Source organism: Austrofundulus limnaeus, unplaced genomic scaffold (genome assembly GCF_001266775.1).
Source record: "Austrofundulus limnaeus strain Quisiro unplaced genomic scaffold, Austrofundulus_limnaeus-1.0 Scaffold20, whole genome shotgun sequence".
In the NCBI taxonomy this organism is placed as follows: Eukaryota; Metazoa; Chordata; class Actinopteri; order Cyprinodontiformes; family Rivulidae; genus Austrofundulus; species Austrofundulus limnaeus.
The window spans coordinates 3,272,464-3,294,074 of NW_013952422.1; the positions used below are offsets into that span (position 1 = coordinate 3,272,464).

The following is a 21,611-nucleotide window of genomic DNA, read 5'->3' on the forward strand; positions in this document are numbered from 1 at the left end:
GGAAAACAGCAACATGACTGTTTTCTTTTTTGCACTTTTATTTTGAAATTTAAAAAAAAGAAAGAACATGAATTTACTGTGCAAAAGTCTTGAGTTGTCTTTCAYGTTTCCTTCCCAGGAGTCAGACTTTGTTGGAATCTTTTAAAATTGTCTTTCCAAGCTTTCTAATATGAGTTTCAGGTACTGCTCCTTTTCTCTACATCATCTTGAAAAATATAGCGCGTTCATACACTTCGGTGTGTGTCGAGAACATGGAACAAACACAAAAATAAGACTTGAATGTTAATGTAAGAACCAAAGCCATACAAATACCCTGTGGCTTATCTAAGCCTCAGCCATTTATTATCATGCGTTCGGCTCCAGGCGGGACGTTTCAGCTGCTTATAACGCTTTCTTCCAGTTCTGGCCACTCCCTAGAKGCAAGCTGTAATGTCAATTGGAGGTTTTCTCTACCATGTGACCAGAAACCTTTAGACAACAATCCTGCGTTCTGATGAGAAATAATTATGTGTTGTGAATGAATTTAAGGTGTGTGTTAACTAAACATATCACAAGAGTACCCTCTGCTTTAGATAAACCTGACAAAAGCCACTCAAAACTGACTGTACGTGACTAAATCACATCAAAATAGATTATTTTGCGAAATACGTTATCAGAACAAACCCTAGTTCTCCTAGGAATAAAGCAGGAGCTTCCAGYAACTCCACAACAAAACCAGCACCGAGTTCGAATCATCTAAAATCYCTATTTTCAAATATTATAATTATATCCGACATTCACTGATCGAATTTATATTATTGTGACACCCACTGCTGCCCTGACTTAGCATCACGTTTAATTAAAACTTACGTCTTTGGTTTGTGTTTTCCCTCTCTTTCATCACGCCTGCACTTGAACTCTCTGTTCTGTTAAAGCTCGCGTCTCCAGCTCTCAGCGCCGTTCTTTCATTTTTTGCTTCATTTTTAACACTCCTGGATTTTGTCAGTCACATTCTTTCGTTCTCTCTCTCCTTTTTTTTTAAATTTTATTTTATTTCTGGGCCCCAGAGGAAATCGATAAGAAGCTCACAGCATACAGGAGAGGAAGCAAGTTCTGGAGGATGCTTATTTTTTGTCAGGTGAGGAAAAGAAGATATGTTGTTTCGTAGATGAACAAAGTAATCCAAGGGTGTAAGTTTAGGTCTTCCATTGGGGTGGTTATGCTCTAAAAGCCTGCATGTTATTTTTAGCAATTAGGCTAAAAACAGAGAAATATGACATTGTAATTCTTTTAATCAGGTCAAAGTTACCTAAAGACAACAAGGGAGTTGCATCWGTCTACTTAACTAGTTAATTTCTATTGTTTGAGCAAACAATGTCATTTTATTGGGGGTTATTTTGACTGGATCAAATCATTGTGGGGGTCATAACCCCCTTAACCCCCCCGCAAATTACGCCTCTGAAGTAATCCTCTGCACCGCTCCACATGTGTTGTCTTTGTTGGGTTTGTTTAACAGGGCGGACCTGGTCATTTGTATTTACTGAAGAATAAAGTGGCGACTTTTGCTAAAGTGGAAAAGGAGGAAGACATGAGCCAGTAAGCTGCTCTTACTTCTGCTTCTGTTTCTGCTTCCTGATGATGATTAATGATCCGTTTACTTTTTTTATGTGTTTTAATGCGAAAACATGTGAAAACGTTTGATATGAAAATGTAGCTGCAAGCAAACAAAATACTTTCTTACCACCTTGACTGTTTTAACTTTCTTAATATATTATAATATAAACTTCTCAGGAAACAGCATCTTCATAGTATATATTTGTCTTTGTTCAGATTCTGGAAGAGACTGAGTCGCTTTATGAGTAAAATCAATCCAGAACCAAACGTGATTCACATAATGGGATGCTACGTCCTGGGGAACCCTAATGGAGAAAAGGTATCCACATATTCTCAAACGCATTAAAACTGACTCGTCGATTTCACAAAAAAAAAAAAAAAAAAAAAAAAAAAATATTTGGTTAATGCTGCCACCAGTTCTGAGCGTACAACATAAGGGCCACAAAGCTGAATGAAGATATCAATAAGCGTCAGAAAAACTGCTCAAAACAGTGAGTTTTCTACAGAAGGTTACAGATTCTGTTAAAACACAGGATGATTGAGTGGAATAATGCACTGCAGGGTCCAAACTCTACCACTTATCTACTATATGATTAGGTTTTTATTAAAGTTTCCAGCCTCTAGACCAATACCTTTTTTTAAAATCTAAGTAAGTTTGCTGTATATTATATTTTGACAAACAGTTGCGTCTGTKTCTGCCATCAGCCCTAACAGAAATGCATCACAAAACAATTTTCCCCCACTAATCTGTGGGAAAAGTCTGTGGTGCCAATAAAAGTTGGGTCTTGCTTCGTTAAAGCATTACGTTACTGTAAATTATGATTTTCTGATTGGTGAACTGGTTTTCTCGCCAACATTTTCTTCTTTGCTGCCTTTTCAGGTTTGCTTTACTCACGTCTAGCTGCTCTCCCTGTCAGCATGCTATCCATCGAGCTGTTTCTTCCTCCACCTGTCTGACTGTTATCCACACCTGAGTAATGTTGCTGCGTTCAGTCGAGAACCACAGATGCCAAACGATGCTGCACCTCTATAAACTTGATGAGAACAAATATTAAGACCGTCAGAGACACAGAACAGAGGAAAAAACAAAAAAACAAACAAAGCACACAGATTCTGGCACTCGCGTCCACAGACCCCCACCAGAGGTGTTTGTCTGACCCTGGTTGTCTGTTCCTGTCATGTCTGCCAAACAGCGCTTTGTTATATAAAGTGCTTCTCTCTGGGGTTGATGGACAGACTGCAGAATAGAAACGAGCGAATTCTGCACCTCAGCAGACAGACAGACACCAGCACAAATGTTACGTTAAAATAAAAATAAAAAGCCAGCGTAACAGAACAAGTCATACATTTTCTGTTTTTCAAGGACTCGGCTCGATTTAAACGGCGTCTCGGTGTTTTGTTCCGGACTCAGTGGGACGACAACAGCAAGAGTTTGATGAGAATTGGGTTACATGTGGAGCTTTAGGCTCCAGATTAAAATGGAAGAAAAATACATTTTGTATACTTCACGTTAAGATGTTTGTATTCAAATAAATATATTTGCAGGAAGCAATATTCTGTGTTAAAAAATGGAACTTATTCAACATTTATTAAAATTAGGCAAATATCAAATGGATCAGGCTGCGAAGCACAATCAACACTGTTTATTGTGATAACTTTCTTTGTTATAAAAACAGTTGTTTGTTTTTTATTCATAAAACGTGGTCAAATAATTTGTTGAGGTTGAATTTCACCTGCTACAATTTTAAATCTTAGCTCTGTGTTGTTACAAAGTGGACATATCGGGCTTCATATTCTTCTTTTTCCACATTTAAACCCTTTGTTTGAGGTCTATATAAAGTGAAACTGCAATGCTTTAGTCTGAATTCCTCCTTGTTGTAACTCCAAGCCCCTCTTTCACCCCTTTTCTGTGGTGTGTCTCAAATCAACTCGTTTTGAGGCTGCATCTTTAAATCCAGTCAAGGCATTTCACAGCCCCGCCCCCTCCAATATTTGGAGCAGACCATTCTAATTTGATAGAGGGGTTTACGACTATAAGGTGACACAAAAACCTTTTATTTACAAATGAATTAAAAGATGTCAACAAGGGAAAACTTGTCCATCCAGCACCAGGAGAGACTAAATTAAACATTTCTGCACTCCTAGAGACTCCAAGGACACACACACGAAAAATGCATTTAACAGCTAAAAAAATTGATTTTGCTTGTGCCCCCTTTAAATCCACTTTAGTGTTTGCTACAGTTAATTAGTTGTATTGAATTAGGCTGACTCTAAACAATCAGTTAGATGTGCATCTAATGATTACTTCCTGCCTAGTGGTTCATGAGATATTTTGCTAACAGACAAACAAGGCTGACCACAACAGATAGTGTCAAAGTTCTAAACTAAGATCTTGTCTTATTGTAGTGTTTGTATTATATGGTGAAGATTACCTTCAGTTACTACCACACTAAATTTGAGATGAATATCTGTAAAATCGACTGAGTAATAATCAGTTTTTTTTCTTTTCAAGCATAAAGAAATCCTTTAATGTTTTGCTTTTGTTGGCAAAAGATCTCTGCATCTTCTAATGTCACGGCATCAACAGTGATTAACAGGACAAGCAGGAAACTACCCAACATGCACCTCGTTTATCTGGGATTAGTTATTAGCCTCCAGCTTGTTTCGTACTCCAGTCGAGCCGCTTCTCCTCCACTTCTTTAAACAACCTCCTCCCATCKAAGCATCTTCTTTTATCTCCTTTGAAAGCGCAGCGCAGCAAACACAAAAAGGTTGCTTCTCTTCTCCACCTCCAACTCAAGATCATAAATAATCAAAAACACGTTTGCTATTTGATTCTCCTGACATGGAGGTCATTTTCGAACAACAAAATGCAAGTTTGAACCCAGTTTGTCCAGAATCGCATTTCTTTTTCTCTCCACTGACGATGGATTAAAGAGTAAAGACGTCAGAGGAGTTTAACACATGTTGAGCCATAAAATCTACAAATCAGCTCCTTTAACATTCCCTGTCTTTGTGGTTTCCAGTGCAGATTTTGTCTCTCGGGCAGTAACACGCTGAACTCATTGTGTGTTGTTGTATCTGAAAACGGCTCCTCTGTTGTAAGCGTATCCAAGTGAAGGAGGATTAATTAATGTTTGCTTTCTTATCTCTTCCCAACAGCTGTTCCAGAAATTGAAGAATCTGATGAGGCCTTATTCTGTTGAGTTTGAGTCGCCGCTGGAGCTGTCTGCGCAAGGTGGGCCTCAGAAAACCCACCAAACACACTCAGACGAGCAGATCACAGGGACCCACACACATTTATACACACGCAACTTACATTAAGTGCTGAAAAATAAAGGAGAATTTTAAAAAATCAATAAAAAAATTACAATTGAATTTGTTTTGATTTCTTCATATTTTTCTTGCTTCAGTCCACACAATTCTCTTATGATCTTTGATGTGTTTTTTTAAATAAAAAAANCACACACACACACACACACACACACACACACACACACACACATTTTGATCAGATTACAGTGCTTAAAGTTTTCCGTCGCCAAGATAGATTTCCGTCACTTTGAACGTGGCCTGAACGGATTTCCGTCATCTGTAAGGGAGGGGGAAAAAAACTCCGGTTGTTTTCTGTTGCGGTCTTGTTAAAGCCGTCCAGCCTACCCCTAAACGCGCCACTACTTTCAACAAATGAAAGAAACTCCAGAGCGATTTGACCCAATCAGAGCAGAGCGGAGCAGGGCAAAGCAGGGTGGGTTAGTAAAGCAGGTGAGCAGTCTACATGAGCAGTGCAGCAGTCAGTCCTACGTGAGTGAAACCTCTCCTCCCTCATCTCTCTCCTTGGACCTTGTGCTCAGAGCATCGTTATCCAACAGAAATGTCTAACTTGGCGTGCGTGACCAAGCTCCTCATGCAAAGGCTTCATGTGACACGCAACATTCAGTTTGTTCATCCGTCATGCTTTTGCTCTCCTATCCTACAACATTTCACAAGTTATAAAGTGTTCTGCTGCATGCCATATTTTACTACAATAATGTAAGTGCCAAAAATAAACCCCTTCATCGCTGGCAAGGATGTGCACATTCTGCACAAGTAGCTACCAAAGTGCAAACCGAGCTGAGACCGCCTGGTGCACTGCGACGCGTGCACGCTGTGGGTCAGATTCACTGTTCACTACATTTGTTTGCCCCATACAAGCAAAGATGAATCTCTGTTTAACGTTTACCTCCTCATCCTCACCAGGAGAACAGCACCATGTTCTCCATGTGAGTGTGTTTCAAATGTTTTTGTCAATTTCATTTTTCAATGTTTGTTTATATTTAGAACAATACTGTGATAGAACTGCTCTGTGATAAATGGAATTCAATAAATATCACATATGTAGAATAAACATTATTAAATGATTGCATGAGCTTGAACAATTTAAATAACTGATTTTAAAAAGCAATTAAAAATAAATCTGTCTAACTAATAAAAAATGTATTTCCAATTTATTTTGTTCTGTGCAACAGACAGACATTCGCTATAATTTGTAAATAAATAATTAGTATGTGTCTGGTTAAATAAAGGTCAATACATAAATATGTCAATCCACCACTTCCAAACACCCGTGTATCAGTTTTTCATAACATTTACATACAACCTGACAAAACTGACAAGTTATTTTCATTATATCACCATTGTTTTGCACAGAGTTAGTTTATGTTCTGAAGGCTGCATGATGTCACGTCAGTTTGTTATGAGTGGACCTGTCATTAAATCAGGCAAATAAATGCCTCCGAAATTCACTGTTGGTGGTTTTCAGTATTTTACCTGTTTACTGGGTAAGGTTTTTAATGTACTTGGTTTTAAACATGCAGTTGAATCTCATCATTGTTTGGCACAATGCAACTCATTGCAAAGTTTTTAAAAAGGCTTGCTATAATTGGCCCAGGGGCGATTTGGTTTATGTGGTGCTGGCCCATGCAGGGACTGTCACTGGCAAACCATATCTGTGCCACCAAAGAGTCATCATTCTTTGTGCTATTTGGGCAAGTGTGATTTATATATATATATAAATGAGCCTAAGAGTGTCAATACCTTAACTGGCCTGGTTTTGGTTTGGTTGATGTGGTGCTGGCCCATGCAGGGACCTTCTCTCACAAACCCCATCTGGGCCATCACAGGGCCATCGTTCTTTGTGGTATCTGGGCCGAGTGTTTGAGTGGGCCAGAACTGGGCCAGACAAATTATCAGAATACTAACTGCTATGTATGGCCAAGACATGATATTGTGCACGGTATCAAATATTTTCCATCTCATTTCTCTTTTAAGGCAAAGAAATGATTGAGATGTTTTTCGATTTCCGCCTCTACCGCCTCTGGAAGACACGGCAACACTCCAAACTCTTGGACTACGAAGATTTTTTGTGACAGAGATATCTGAAGAATGAGCCCTCCGATGCCACGAGGGCGCTGTAAAAAAAAAACCCAAAACAAAACAAAAAACCATCAAAAAACGAACGCTCCTCGGGTGTTGTTCTCGGGGACGTCGTCGGCTCAACATAAACATATCCCTGCTTGGGCTGAAAGAGGAAGAAAAGCAGAGCGATGATGATGACGATGAGGAGATGCAACTGTGATCTTCCTCGTTTTCAAAGTGACCGTCAGAGATCAACAGAAATAGGCTAAAATCTGTACTCACACTGGAAAAACTGAGGAAAAGCCCTGACAGAGCGAAAGGAATTGTTTTGCCTTTTAAGTTCTCAACAACACTGGGAGTTTTAAAAAAATATATATAAATGTGTAAAATAACAACCAGTAGAATTTTAGTTACACCTTTGTTGCAAGGACGTTGTTTTTGGAGCCGACGAGCTTCCGATAAATTTCTGTATTTCATTYTGTCTCAGTGTGGTTCTGTGTTTTTGACCTGACCTCTCAGACAGTCTCAGCTTTCTGAGACATGCATATAGATAATTAACCCATAATGTGTGTATAGTTCACATGAATATATTAGCTTATTCCTGCAAATGGTACTCTATATAGGATCATTCTTTATTTTTTTGATGTGCATCATTGTGCAGTTTCATATGGGAATATTTTGAGATAACTCAGGTTTTAGCCATTAAGTAATGACTCTGTTTGTTCTATGATAATAATAATAATAATAATATAATATTCAATGCCATTGCTTTGGATGAATGTATCATCTCTGTAGAGATCTGTGTTTGAGGAACTGAATGTCCCCTCCCCACAAAAAAAGTGCTGAGTGTGTGTTTTCAAAAAAAATTTGTGCAATTGTGTGCATTTTCTCCTTTAAAGCAAAAAGAAAAATCGCCAGCATCCCCACACGTTTCTCTTCGTCATGTACATTCAAACAGCATGACAGTCGAGTGTGATTTATGATGTCAAGGGATATAACAGCCATCCAAGTGCTCCTACCACTGCAGTGAAGGAGTTACCCTAATGATCCCTCCTGTTCTACAGTCGAGGGTTCATGCCACTTAGTTGGGCTCTGCTGTCTACCTGCCAAACCAGCTTCTCTTAATGGCAGCCAAACGAGCTTCTGCCACCCTCTCACTCTGCTGGGCTGCCATCCGGTGTGAGGACCAGAGCTCTCTGAGTGGAGGAAAAAAAAGTTGTGAGCCGATATCTGCCTCTCCTGCCAGGTGTCAGCATGTTAGGGRAAAAAAAAGGACAGAAAGATGCACCAGATGTGTGCCTGAGACTTCTGTCCTAGTTAAGCAATCTGGACAGTTTTAATCTGATTAAAGATAGTCTAGCCCTCACACAGACTCACACACACACACATATACACACACAAGTTGAGGCTGAAACCAAAATGCATTCAAAAATTTAAAGGGATGGTTTTCTTTAAAATATATTTTTAAATCAGGTTGTGTGGAAAGGTTATTAGTGGTCAATATCTTACCTGCAGTAAACAGCTGGGAGGAATATCTCAATGTGCAGAATTAGGGAGAAATCCTCCTTAGAGTTAAACTAACAACTAGTCAGCGTGGGATAAATGATGCCAGAATAAGACCAGCTGCCCTGCAGGCTGGTTTCAGAAAGGGTTTTAAGCCCCACCCCTTCATGTAAAAAATAAATAATAAATCATCATTAGTAAAATTAACAAAATATACCTCAAATATTTTTTTCAGGGATTGATTTTTGTTGTTTTACACAGTTCTATTCTTGCTGTTGTACATTCAAAAAATTAATTTTTAACACTTTTGGCTGTAATTAGTTTAGCAGTGTCCTGATACCAGTACCAATACCATCATTTTTACAAGTACTTGTAAACATACATAGTGTTACAACAGTATATATCATACTATATATTTGATTTGATACAGTCAGAGGGACTGTAAGCCTATAAGGAAGGAGAGCCACCTTGTTCTAAATAAAACAGAGTTTTTAAAGTCATTGTGTAATGTTTAAGTTTTTACTCAGTAAGTACTCAGTATCTGTATTCAGTATTGGCAAGTACCCAATCTGAAGTACTCATACTCAAAACAATCTGGTAACGGGACACCCTTAATGCTTAAAATAAAGGTCGTATGGCACCATAAATGTCTGTCATGGCGCAGGCGGGGCTTAAACACCACATAGTGTGAAGTAGCTTTTCAATGACAGCTACCTACTGCAGGTAAGATAGTGACTGTTAATGACAACTCAACCTAATGCAACTTAAAAAAATTAACTATCCTTTTAAATCAGAAGCCCTCGTCACAGATGCTACTTTATGCAGATACCTGGTATTTGTTTTAATTCATCTTGAAGGGAAAATAGTGTCGGCTGTGAGAGTTTTTTAAACAATTTTTATTAAGCATTTGTGCCTCTCACATCCTGTGTCAGAGCAAAGATTTATCCTAAAAGTGTTTGTTATTCATTTGATGAACAGATGAAGAAAAATCTGACATGACTATGTTAGCGTCACACACCCTAAAACCAATCAGAAAACTGCAAATGTTACACTAGAGTTGGCAGATTTGGATGCAGAAAGTTTATATTTTGCACGAGGAAAGCTTTTGAAGCGATGTTAAGTGGTTTTTGGTGTCAAGTGTTCCTAGCTTTGATAACACATACACTCACACCAGACAATGATTCTCTACATCTAAAATTAAAGTTCATTTGAACATTTGTGTGGATACATTAAAACTTTACCATTATATGCTGAATCATTTTGTGTCGTCAGTCTCAGTGGACTGCTCTCTGTCCAGAAGAAGTGTGTTTATTTTTTTTTCTTTTAATGTATTTATTCCTCGTTTAAATTGTGTTTTCTCTCTGATGTTGCAGTCCTGGCCTGCAGTTCTCTCTCTCTCTCTCTCTCTCTCTCTCTCTCTGAGTCACGCAGTTTGTTTCCATCACGGATTTAAAATTCAGCAGTTACACAACCTATCATTCCACAGAGCCATTTTTAATTCCAGCGTCTGCATTAAGCTGCCAAATTCTGCAAGACATCGCCCTAAACAGCTGCTGGGTTTKAATGGGATTATTTTCCAGAGCAGGTATCATTTTACACGTCAGAAACAGCCACGGGGTGATTTCAGTTTAAAAGGTGCCACAGAATAAGAATAATAATAACAATAAAAACATTTATTTTTTTTAAAGCAGGTTAATTTAAAAAAAAATGGAATATTTTGACTGAACCGACCATCACGTGATGAGCAGCAGACTCGGGAGTTTCAGAGAGCTTTTTATTGTTTCCATCATCAGCACTGAAGAAAACCAACAATCTAACATCATTTTACTGGAAATCTAATTAAAGATACTAATGTGTTCGTCTTTGTCATTCGCCTTTTCCTTTTGTTGTGTTTGGAGGATAAAACAAGAAACATGTTAATGTCCATCTGTAATAATATGTGATAACTTAGGCAACATTTAGTGAAACGTGCATAAAATAAGAACTGGATGTTCATAACAGTCAGCTTTGTGAGTCAGCCAGATTCAAAATGGCTGCCATGGCCTGCTAATCTTGAAATACACAAAAATGACTGTTAGTCAATTTAACAGATGTTGACTCAAAATTTTGTTGACTTGTAGCTGTAACTGATCCCCCAATGTCTACTTTGATTGCTTACAAAATGCACAAGATCTTTGTTTGAAAGATAAACCTTTGTTGACACAAAGCTGTAACTCTTTTAATTTCTCTACTGTCCTAAAATTTGATGTGTTCATAACTGAGGCGTTCATAATAAAAAGTCTAAGCAAAACAACAGAACATATTTTCACTTTCAAGTTTTGACCAAAATGATGATCTCAGCATAAGATGATTTTMGTCTCACAGTCTGTCATGAAAGGCAGTGAGAAGAAATCAATTCTGAAACTGCAGAGTTTTACTGTAATGACCTAAAAGTTGGAAACGAGAGAGTTAAAAAGAAAAAAAAAGCAAGATGTACAAGTCTAAACTTGCATCTTTATAGAATGCTGATAAGCACATTTCTTTGCTTGTTTGTGAACATTTTTTTTGTTTTCCTCTTTTCTTCTCGTCAGCTGGAAAACAATTAACTGAGTAAGATGAGTGAGTAAGGCCTCTGGTTCTGACACAATCAGCATTTCTCCTGTGCTGATGTGGAGCTTTGCTTCCTTATGTGTCCCCAGTGTGTGTGTGTGTGTGTGTGTGTGTGTGTGTGTGTGTGTGTGTGTGTGTGGTGGGGGGGAGGGTGTAACATACAGTGCAGTTTGAGACCTGAACTGCATTTGAGTGCACCTTTTATTGGTGTCCCTCTTCAACCCTGCTCTCTATATGTTTGTGTTCTGGTGTGTTGTGATTTATGAAGAAACTTAACTTTAAATTGATAAAACCTCAAAAATAAAAATAATTAAATGCTGTCATTTCAGTTTTTATAACCCATAAATCTGTTGAGATTGATTGAGAACTACGATGTTCACTACAACGTTGCAAATCCGGCCACACAAAGCTTTTGGACAAACACTAATCATCTTACGTTGAGAAACGGTTTTATTTGCTGAAAATAACATTTTGCACAATCTCACATGAGATGATGAGCTGATGGTAATGACTCTCAGCTACTACCACATTAGATTTTAGGTCAATATCTGCAAAATTCACTGCATTATATCAGTTTTTGTGTTAATATTACCTCTAATTATTTTAAAAGTAAATCTAGAGAATAAGAAAAAGAAAGAAGAAAAAGGAAAAGAAGCGATTAGAAGACATGTGAGATAGACAAGAAAACAGACCCACACAAAGATTTTAGGTCAATATCTGCAAAATTCACTACATTATATCCATTTTTGTGTATTACCTCTTAAACTGGGTTGAGTCTAAATGATAATCAGTTGTAGATTTGCATCCAATGATTAGTTTATGAAAATTTGATTAAAATCCATCCCCAGTGTTTTATGATATTTTGCTAACAGACAAAAAGTGTTTACTCTAACATTTAAAGATCTCACTAAATGAGTTTGGCTGTGTCGGCCATCTTGAATCAGGTTTACAGTCAAAGATTACTTTTTTAAGTGTTGTTAAAATTTGTCCAGTGGTTCAWGAGATATTTAACCAAATCAGACACAAACAATATACATTTTCTTTAATGTTTTTTTTTTATCAATGAAGGCCAGAAGTTGCAAATGTAGCTTCAGGGTCACACAAGTGTAGGGACTTTGATATGAGTTTGAAAGTCATTCTTTTTTCGTATACTTGAAAAATATATCTACATAAGGCTCTCTGTGTAACTTCATTTTAATTTCTCATGATTGTTTTCTAAACCTGCACAAATTGCTTTCCACACAAACCTGGAAGTTCTCCACTTACCTTCACAGACATGAGGCTGTTGTGACAAGAGGAACCCTGAACGCCTCACAGCCACAGATGAGGAACCAGACCAGGAACATCCAGGCCAGTCTGGACTCACTGACCTCAGCCTCTCTTAGAATATCAGATAAAATTCAAAGGTCTCCTGAAGTGAGTTTTGTGTTTCTGCCAAACATCTTCACTTAATAGTTCACTAGATTTTTTTTAAAAATCTGGAACACAGTTTGAACATCTTAAAGCTTGATGTTAATCTCCAAAGACAGGAGCAAAAACTGCAGCCAATTTAAGTTTGTTTCAAACTGAAATGTTTCAAGTAAACAAACCAAACTAGTTACTGCACATTTTGTCTATCAAAAACAAATCTTTGTGTTCAAATCTTTAAATATATATATATAAAATCTTTATAGTTTATAATGTAAACAAATGTTTAAGGGTTTTAAAATAAACATAAACAGCGGCAGCTTTAAAGATGCTACAGTAAACAGCACAGACTAGTGGTCAAGTTCCAGAACTGCAAGCAAACAATAAGCTTATTTTTAAAAGAATGACACCACTAAAACATTAAGGAAAGGCAATAATGTTTTTATTTTATTTTATATGATGAACAAAGTACAGCTTGTGTGGAATTACTAATGTTAAAGGTCCTGTTGTTTTGTGACGACCTCTCATGTTGGCATGCATTTAGTGGAAAAAAGCCCCGACAGCTCATAATAAAACAAACTACACTCGTCAATGTAAAAACATGTAGCAATAAATCACTTTAGCCTGGCCATTCTGACAACAATGGGCAGGTAAACAAAGTACAACTTTAAATATTACAAGTATAAAATACTATGACTTCTTTTTTTTCTTTTATTTTTTTTTTTATTTATTTTTTTGCCCTTTAACCCTTTATTCACAACCAGATGATCCTTCAGGTCATTCTTGTTGGTAAATGAAGACAAAATATTTTTAATTAATAAACATCCACAGCAGTTTTCAGTTTATCGTGTGGCAATAATTGTTATTAATAAAGGTGTGGTGGTATTTCTGAATAAATCTTTCACATTGTTAAACGATCCCCAGGATGAAATTTCGAACGTAATTGTTTTTTATTAAAAATGTAAAACCAGAGCGGGTTGTTTCTATGTGCTGAGCTGAGAGCATAACTTTGATTGTTTGAGTAAAAACCAACGAAATTAGCATCAAGAGAGCACGTCCAGCACTCTGTAACTGCTGGGTGTGCTTACTATACAATCCAACACCGTTGCACCATAAAGACACATCATGTGCATAGTACGAGTTTTTTACAGCAGACATACAGCAGGTACGGATCAGATGGACACGCAAATACAGAAATGAGTACAAAAAAGTCAAGTCCCTTTTTTATACATTCAACACTGAAGTGCTGAACTAACAAGTRTGTGGAAGCATCAGCTGTTGTGTAATTATTCTGTAACAAGAACGTTTATCCAAGAGACACATTCAGTCAAGAAAAATGCAATAAAACAAGTGAAAAAARGAAGAAAAGTGGGTAAAAATGCTGCTTTACCTACAACAAACACATTGGTGAATAAAAACAATTAAAAGTGAAAACATTTGCCGAGTCACCGTCTGACCAAAGATGTTAACATTCTTTAAAGTTCTACACCCCAACGTGGAAATGTCCTGCATAGATTTGTGGAAAAGTCTGCATTGGCACTACGCTTCCATCTGAACTTTCTGTCAGCAGCCAGCTAATAGAAATGTCATCAGACTTGAACGAATAAAACTATTCACAACTTTAACTTGAGGTTCTGTTGTCTTCAGGCTCTGTTTTTGGTCTTAAAAAAAGGTGACTTTTTAAAGTGAATGGAAAACGTTACACAGCTTAAAATCTGTCCTTCAGTATAACGATATCTGGTTTGATTAATGGGGGTGGAACGGTACGCCCAAGTCACAGTCTGGTGTGTACTTAGAAGGGTCATAACTAAGTCCAAGAAAARAGAAACAAAACTTTTAATTTAAACAGACAATTATTCTCCCAGAAAGACAGAATAAGAAAGCACTCTTGCTATTGGGGAGGGTCTAAAAACAGCAGGTCGTGTAAAGCAAGGTACAATTTATCAACTGGTGACGTCACTATAAAATAAAAGTTTTTCTTTTCCTCTAAGTTTGAACAGTAAACAGTGTCGATGTGTCAAACAAAAGGTTTGCTAAACTCCAGAAAGGTTTGKTGTCTTGGGTTAAGAGACTTTGGCAAAATTACAAAAAAACTAAACAGAACAAAGGAATGTTTAATGTTTAGTAAATCTGACCAAAATAAGTTATTAAGTTAACGTTAGTGTGAGAAAAGGAAGCTTGTAAGGTAGAATATTTTCTGTCAGCAAGTGTGGATGTTTTGACACAGGAGTGACCACCTCTGATGCATGATTTTTTTTTTTGAGTCCATCCCAMAAGTTTGTACCGAACCATCGTGGTGCAAAGACACGAACCGTTACGTCCCTACTGATTAACAAAACTGATGTTGGACATAAAAAAATGAGGTTACAGATTTTTTTATTTTTTGCACACATTTTGTTTTTCTCAGGTCAAGTATGTTTTAATATTTATTTTACTGCAGCTTAGTGAATTTCAAACTGAGAGTAAACAGCTAAAAAAAATTGTTCACTGAAACAAAACTACTAAAAAAAACACTAGTTTTCCAAAAGCCATCATATGCATTAATAATAAATATGATTGTTTATAAAGCACTATATGAATTAATTTTATATTTTAAAGCTTTATATTAATTGCAGTACATGAGAAATGTGTGGGGGAAATGTGCCAAACAACAAATGTGAGAATCTAAACAGCTTTTAAAATATTTGCACTAAGAAAATAGATGCATGCATTTTGACTGAAGTAAACATGTTTTCACTTCCCTTTTTCATTTCCAGTAAACTATACAGACTCTTTTCTCTGACTTGTCGTCGAAACAGGGCCCTGCTACCGTCATGCAAACAGAATCAGATCATCGYCAAGCAGAGAGAAACATAAAAACAAACGTCCCTCGAACCTTCAGCACCTCTTGTGTCTGCGCCCTGTGTGCACCTGAAGGTCTCGTTAAGTACAAAACGAGGAGTAAAACAAGAGGCTAAACCAGGTTTAAACCTGAAGCTGTACAGTTGAAGCCTGAGACGAGGCATGCTTGGACTATAAATGCATGCAGGACAGGAAGAAGGAGAAAAAATCTGGTAGTATTTCCAGGGTTCACGTGTGACAGTCACAAACCCCACAGCCCCAAACTGAGTTGTACAAGAAGACGAAAAGAGGTTTGAAGTTAAGAAAAATGTTGCCAAAGTGCCTCAGATTACGTTCTTTACGTCCATCCTCGGAGATTCTGCCGGTAGTTGTAGGCTGACCGTTTTAAAGTGAGTAAAAGTGAGTAAAGGGGTGTTGTGCTGTGCAGTTACAGGTAGGAAGATTTCAGTGTGCATATTAAAGCGTCTGTATCAGGAAAGAGCCTCGTCCTCTCCTACATAGGGCAGGTCCATGCTCCTCACACCATCACCGCTCTCCTGTTTTCTGAGTGACAGCAACAGAGACACACCATTAATCAGAGCAATGTGGGTCTGAGACTTTCCTACRAAACCAAAACAAGAAAACATCATGTGCTTCAGGTTGTGTTGAGGAAATCAAGAATGCAGGCAGAGAATATTACAATCAAAACTCAAACATATCTCTCTGTTGGGAAGTTTGGTTTAATGTAAGAAAACAATCCTCTACTTTTTATTTGGCTTAGAGGTTGACCGATACATTGTTCAGCTGATATTTGTGGGGGTTTTTTTGTATTTACATCAGCACGTGTTCACCAATACAATAAAAACAAACAATCTTAACTTGAGATTATGTTCATATGTTTTTTTTTTTTGTTAATAAATGTTTCTTTTTTTGTTTAAATTGAGACTTATTCATTATCATTACGCCATTTTTATCATGTAAATGGAGGAAGAAAAAGCAATATCTGTTTCAAGAATCGGACCAAAAAATTCAGCAGCCCATATCGGGGATCAGTTGGACTGTCAAATATGCATACATCAAAATAAAAACCTTGTATCAGTCGACCTTTAATTTGGCGAATTTGTTTGTATTTAACAGACACAAAGAATAATAAAAAAAATTCAGCATCTTTACAGACAAACTTCACTTATTTAGAAAATGTATATAAATTTCACACATCACTCCAATCTTGTATTGTCTTCACTGGTTGCCTGTTTCTTTTAGAATTGTTTTTAAATGTCTAAATGGTTTGGCACCTTGTTATGTTACTGAGCTTTTACAGCCTCACATTCCAAGTAGATCTCTAAGATCTGTAAATGAAAAGCTTTTAGTTGTTCCCAGGTCTCGGCCAAAACCATTAAGTGCTGTTAAATATTTGTTACGTTAAAGCTCTAAGTCAGCATGAAAACTACAGAAGCCACTATGATCACTACAGACATATAAAGACAATCAACAGTGAACATTATCAGAAATGATTTGTCTAAAAACACCTAAAATTATACACATGAATATTTGGCCAAACTGAAGAACAGCTGCTCATAACGATGCTACAAGTTTTACTGTTTAACAAGGAATGAGCAGTCCTGATATTTTTCATTATTTTATGATTTTCTTGCAGCCTCACCTGATGTGTCTTTGCTGCAGGCCATGAAGAAAGGAGATAAGCGTTTTCAGTCTAATACCATTTTTCAGACAAAYACTGGCTGTGTACAGTGATACCATCTGAGATTAAAAGGCTCCAGCAACTCAAGGAAGTAATGTGCTGCAGAAAGCACACAGCTCACACACTCTGAATGTTGTTGTAAATAAAACTCACGTGAGGGCTTGCCCTGGAGCACACAAACTGCTGCGGTCTTCTTTCCGACCCCAATCAAAAGGATTCCCAAAAGAGCGCTTTCTCAACATAGTTCTTACCAGAATCTGAAACAAATAATTATTTAAACAGAAAAACACAAATTCAAAGATGAGACTAAAACATTCAGCTTTAAATATAAATTGTTCTTAACTTTAGATAGTTACGATTAGCAGAGAAAAACTTTTAAAAATGTATTTTCATCTGTCATCTAGCTTACATGAGCCACAAATCCATGTTTAATCTGTATATAAAGCATCTAAACAAACTGCAAAGTTGGTTAATTTGTCGGTTAAACTGCAGCTGTGAAGATGAGTAATGCTGCCTTTTTGACTTAAATTGGGGTATTATAGTTTCCAGACACATAGTTCAATTCTATACCACCATCAAGTAACTTTGTTACCTTCAGTTGTTGTGAAAATGCTGTATATATTGAAAATTAAATACACTTTGCATCATAGTCTATCTAAACACCTTGAAATTGGCCTCTGTCTCTTTAAGAACCTCCTACTGTTTCTGACACTCCCACTTCAGCATATTTTGACAACAATGCTCTGAGGGCTGCAAACTGAGCTCTAGGGAGGAGCTTTGTGTAAACAGGCAGTAACTTGTATCAGCAACTTCAAATGGTAAATAGCAACTTTCATTATAATATAATATAAAGCTAAAAAAGTCCTTTTTGCATAATAACCCCCTTTAAATCCAGTTCTAACTGCTGTATTTTTCACATTTATTTTGTGTTAAATAAAAGGAAACAAGCCAAGAAGACCATCATTTGGTCAACAYATTGGCCAAAGGATAAATCAATGTGATTTATGAACAGAAAAAAATACTACAACTTAAATTAGATTAAATATATACTTTAAATTGATGGAAGACATCGACTGTGATGCTTGTTTAGGTTTATGTGGCAGAAAAATAAAGTGAAAAACCCACCACTGTAGCTAAACTTGGGATATGTTTGACAGAATTCTCCACTTCTTCTTCAGTCACTTCGATAAGCTTGGAACAGTTGTCATCCTCAGGAGGAAGAGGCTCAGCACCTTGCTTCGTCACCCATGGGTGAGCCTGGACACAAAACCACTGATGCTAGCGGAAAAATCTTTTGATGTTTATGTAAGCTAATAATGAACCAGTTTATTAGGTGGTATTCATAAAATACGTTGTTTTTAAAACGTTTGAATGTCCTGCAGATTGAACAAACTGTATGCTGTAGGTTATATCTCAAAAGATTTTTGAAAATTAAAGATAAATTTTTGCATGATTTGAAGTTTGGGTTAAAATTTACCTTCATCTGTGGCACTGATAGTCTTGTCTCTGGATTCTTGTCCAACATTTTCAGCAACAAATCTTTGAGATCATCTGATACATCTGTACTGTTTACGCAAAAAAAAAGCAAAACAAAAAAACAAAGTGTTGATAAAATTAAGTAAATAAAAGCTAACAGTCTATTTGTCTTTAATTTAAGATGCAAAACATACTGTTCAGGTATCACCACAGGTTGAGTTTTAATTTTTTGATGAAGATTGAGAATACGTTCATCCATGAATGGACACTGTAAAGACAAGAAATGATTTGGCTTTTAGGGAAAATGTTTAGGAAAAACTAGAAAAGTGATTTATTTACCCACCACGCCAAAAACGAAGCAATGAAGAGTCACTCCCATGGCCCACACATCCAGAGCCTTTGAGGAAAACAAAATCCTTGTAAATATTATTTAAAACTATTCCTGTGACGCATGAATATAACAGTATGCAGGAAAAAAAAGGAATTATGGACAATAATATGAAGAAAAAAAAAACACAATTCCTCGCATTACTGCAAGTCATCTCCAGATGGCACTAGTTAGCTAATCATTGTTTCACCTTTCCAGAGAAATTCTTCCTGGTCTCAGAAAGTGTTTCAGGTGCGAGGAAAGCAGGCGTTCCCACTGTGCTGGTCAGCAGAGCGTCAGCGCCCTCAAACTGGTTACTGACTCCAAAGTCTGCGATTTTGATGTGTCCGTCCTCTGCTACCAACAGGTTGGAGGGTTTGACGTCCCGGTGGATGATCCTCTGGTAATGTACTGTTAAAAACAACCAGCTCACATTAGTGCTGCTTTTTTTACATTTTATTTTATTCTCTATCTAGAGTCTATAGTGTGGAAGCAATAAAATACRAAGTGAGCAGCAGTTTGAAGCTCTTAATCTCTTCTGGATTAAAACAAGCACATCTTTAAATACGACTTCTATGAAAAGTTCAGACTTTTTATGTGCTTGATGCAGAGTGCCCCCTCCTTTCCTCAGTACTAGTCTCCTAGACAACACTTGAGCAAAACCACTTCTCCTGTGCAGAAACRCATTAAGAGCCACAGAGATGATGTGAAATGAGCCTTGTGGGAGGCTGGAGTCAACAAGAGCTCAGATACAGGACTCAWGGAAGACGCAGGGGAGATTTAAACATCAGGGGCAGAAATTCAACACAGTGAGAGCTTAGAACTGTTTATTGAATGTGACACTTCTAATTCAAACTCACATCAATAGAGCTCTAACTATCACTGCAGCATGAGTGTTTTCAAACTAAATTGTTCTATAAGGAGGCAATTATTAAACTATAGTTAAAATTAAAATAAAAAAGCTTTATTGAATCTCCTACAATGACAGTGAAGCTAGATGAATAACAGATAATCTGAAAGCAAATATATAAAGTAACAATGGGGTTGTTCAGAACTTTCAGTCTTAGTGATCTTCTTGCTTTAGATTAGCACTAAATCTTGGTCTGAACTACTTCAATGTACACTGAAAATGWTTTTTCCTCAGATCCCCTTCTTAAGAGTTCTGGACTACTTTTATTCACATAYATTTATGTCAGGTCCACATGGCAAGGTCACTATGCAGCTTTTTGATCTGATTATTGTGACGGCTCTAAAGACAATCTGAGGAGACATTCCTGTCGTGTGCAGTGTGTTATGAGTGACCCAGTCGATCTCAAACCATGGATATTCAACATGTTGTCCCGATACCTCAGTGTGTGTGGTGTTCCCCGTGGACAAACAAACTCACAGCCTGTTGAAGCGAGGTGACGGAAACACGGAGGGGAATCCAAAAACCAATATTTACTCTGAACCAACGTTTGATCTCGTGAGGTCTCGCAGGACTTCCTGTGCAGCATCTGAATGTTTGTGTTTTTGTGGTGTGTTGTCTATTGTCGTGTGGCTGTACACCCCTGTAGGACCAAACCTGTTGTATCTATGATTATTTTTTTCAAGTGTCAAGTCTCTCAGTCTTTGAAAATCAACAAACAATTTTAAAATCCTGACGTGTGAACCAGGCATTGGTAGTTTGAACACAATCCGTTTTGAACCGAGCTGTAGGACCTCCACTGAACTGATGCGACCCCACACAAGAAGCAGAGACTAAAAAAAGTGCAGTCGAATTGAACATTAAACATAATAAACTTAATATTTAGAATTTATTTAATTTTGTTTTAATCAGATTTAATGAACTGTTTATCAAAATTTTCAGTTTAAACGGTAACTTTGTCAGGATTTTATTTATCAAAGTGGTTTACAGAACATTGGGCCTCGTGCAAAAACCGTTCATACGAACACATTTGTTCTTAAGTTGTGCGTACGAGTGATTTAGGAGAACTTGTGGCATTCACCAATTTTCTCRTAAGATTTTCTTCAGATAGGAACAAAATTCACGAGTGGTCCAGACCTGGGTAGCGGTGCTTCTGAATAAATGAAAACTATGTAACACAGTTGTTTACACTTAAATAGAAAATATTTGTCTAAAGAAAAACTGGAACAGGACTAGAGAAAGATAAATATGATTTAGATTTTTATTTCTGTGACTGTAAACGGCCCACGGGAGGCATGGCATTAACAGCACATTGCATTCCTCGGCTCCTTTAATTCCACAGCTGATGCTGCTGAAAATGACAGATTTTTTTCTGKATCTCTGAGAGCAGAACTTCAATCTCCAAACTCATGAAGTTCTTCTTTTTACTTTGTGATGTCATTTATGAATGAACACTTCCTGGTATGTGGGGCAGGAAAYGTAGCCTTATATGGTGTTTTTTGGGGTGGTAATTACGCTAATCTCCTCTCCGCATGTGCGAGCACCTGATACACATTCATCAGTTTACGCAGCTCATTTACACACTTTTCCTGAAGATAGAAGAGTTTGTTGAATCTGACTGACATGTTCGTACGAACCCTTCATGCGAACAAAAGTAAGAGAAATTTAGGATAAGAATACGAACATGTTCTCGCACGAGGCCCAGTGTGTGGGTGAGTTTCTCTTTGGTTTAATGTCTGTTCTGGTGACTTTACACCTTGTTGGATCTAGACCAGTGGTTCCCAAACTTTTTGACTTCTGACCCACAAAATGTCCATGGCAAAAACTTGTGACCCCAAATATTACTGGTC

General features: G+C 37.2%; 2 protein-coding genes across 2 annotated transcripts in view; one reads left to right on the forward strand and one right to left on the reverse strand.

Annotated features, from left to right (window-relative positions):
* Positions 1-1,046: 1,046 nt before the first annotated feature.
* Positions 1,047-10,351, forward strand: nsmfa (NMDA receptor synaptonuclear signaling and neuronal migration factor a; the record flags this gene model as incomplete). Its single annotated transcript, XM_014003901.1, is given in 5 exon segments — positions 1,047-1,117; positions 1,496-1,575; positions 1,810-1,912; positions 4,756-4,831; positions 6,904-10,351. Coding segments are annotated over 5 exon segments (428 nt in total), but the record flags the coding sequence as incomplete, so codon positions are not given.
* Positions 10,352-12,909: 2,558 nt separating this feature from the next.
* Positions 12,910-21,611, reverse strand: part of camkk2 (calcium/calmodulin-dependent protein kinase kinase 2) — a gene marked incomplete in the record, with an annotated part of 19,778 nt that continues 11,076 nt past the window's right edge. Inside the window, 7 exon segments of the mRNA XM_014003903.1 lie at positions 12,910-15,873; positions 17,165-17,268; positions 18,137-18,268; positions 18,489-18,576; positions 18,682-18,755; positions 18,831-18,884; positions 19,066-19,265. Coding sequence (XP_013859357.1) covers positions 15,801-15,873; positions 17,165-17,268; positions 18,137-18,268; positions 18,489-18,576; positions 18,682-18,755; positions 18,831-18,884; positions 19,066-19,265 — 725 coding nt within the window.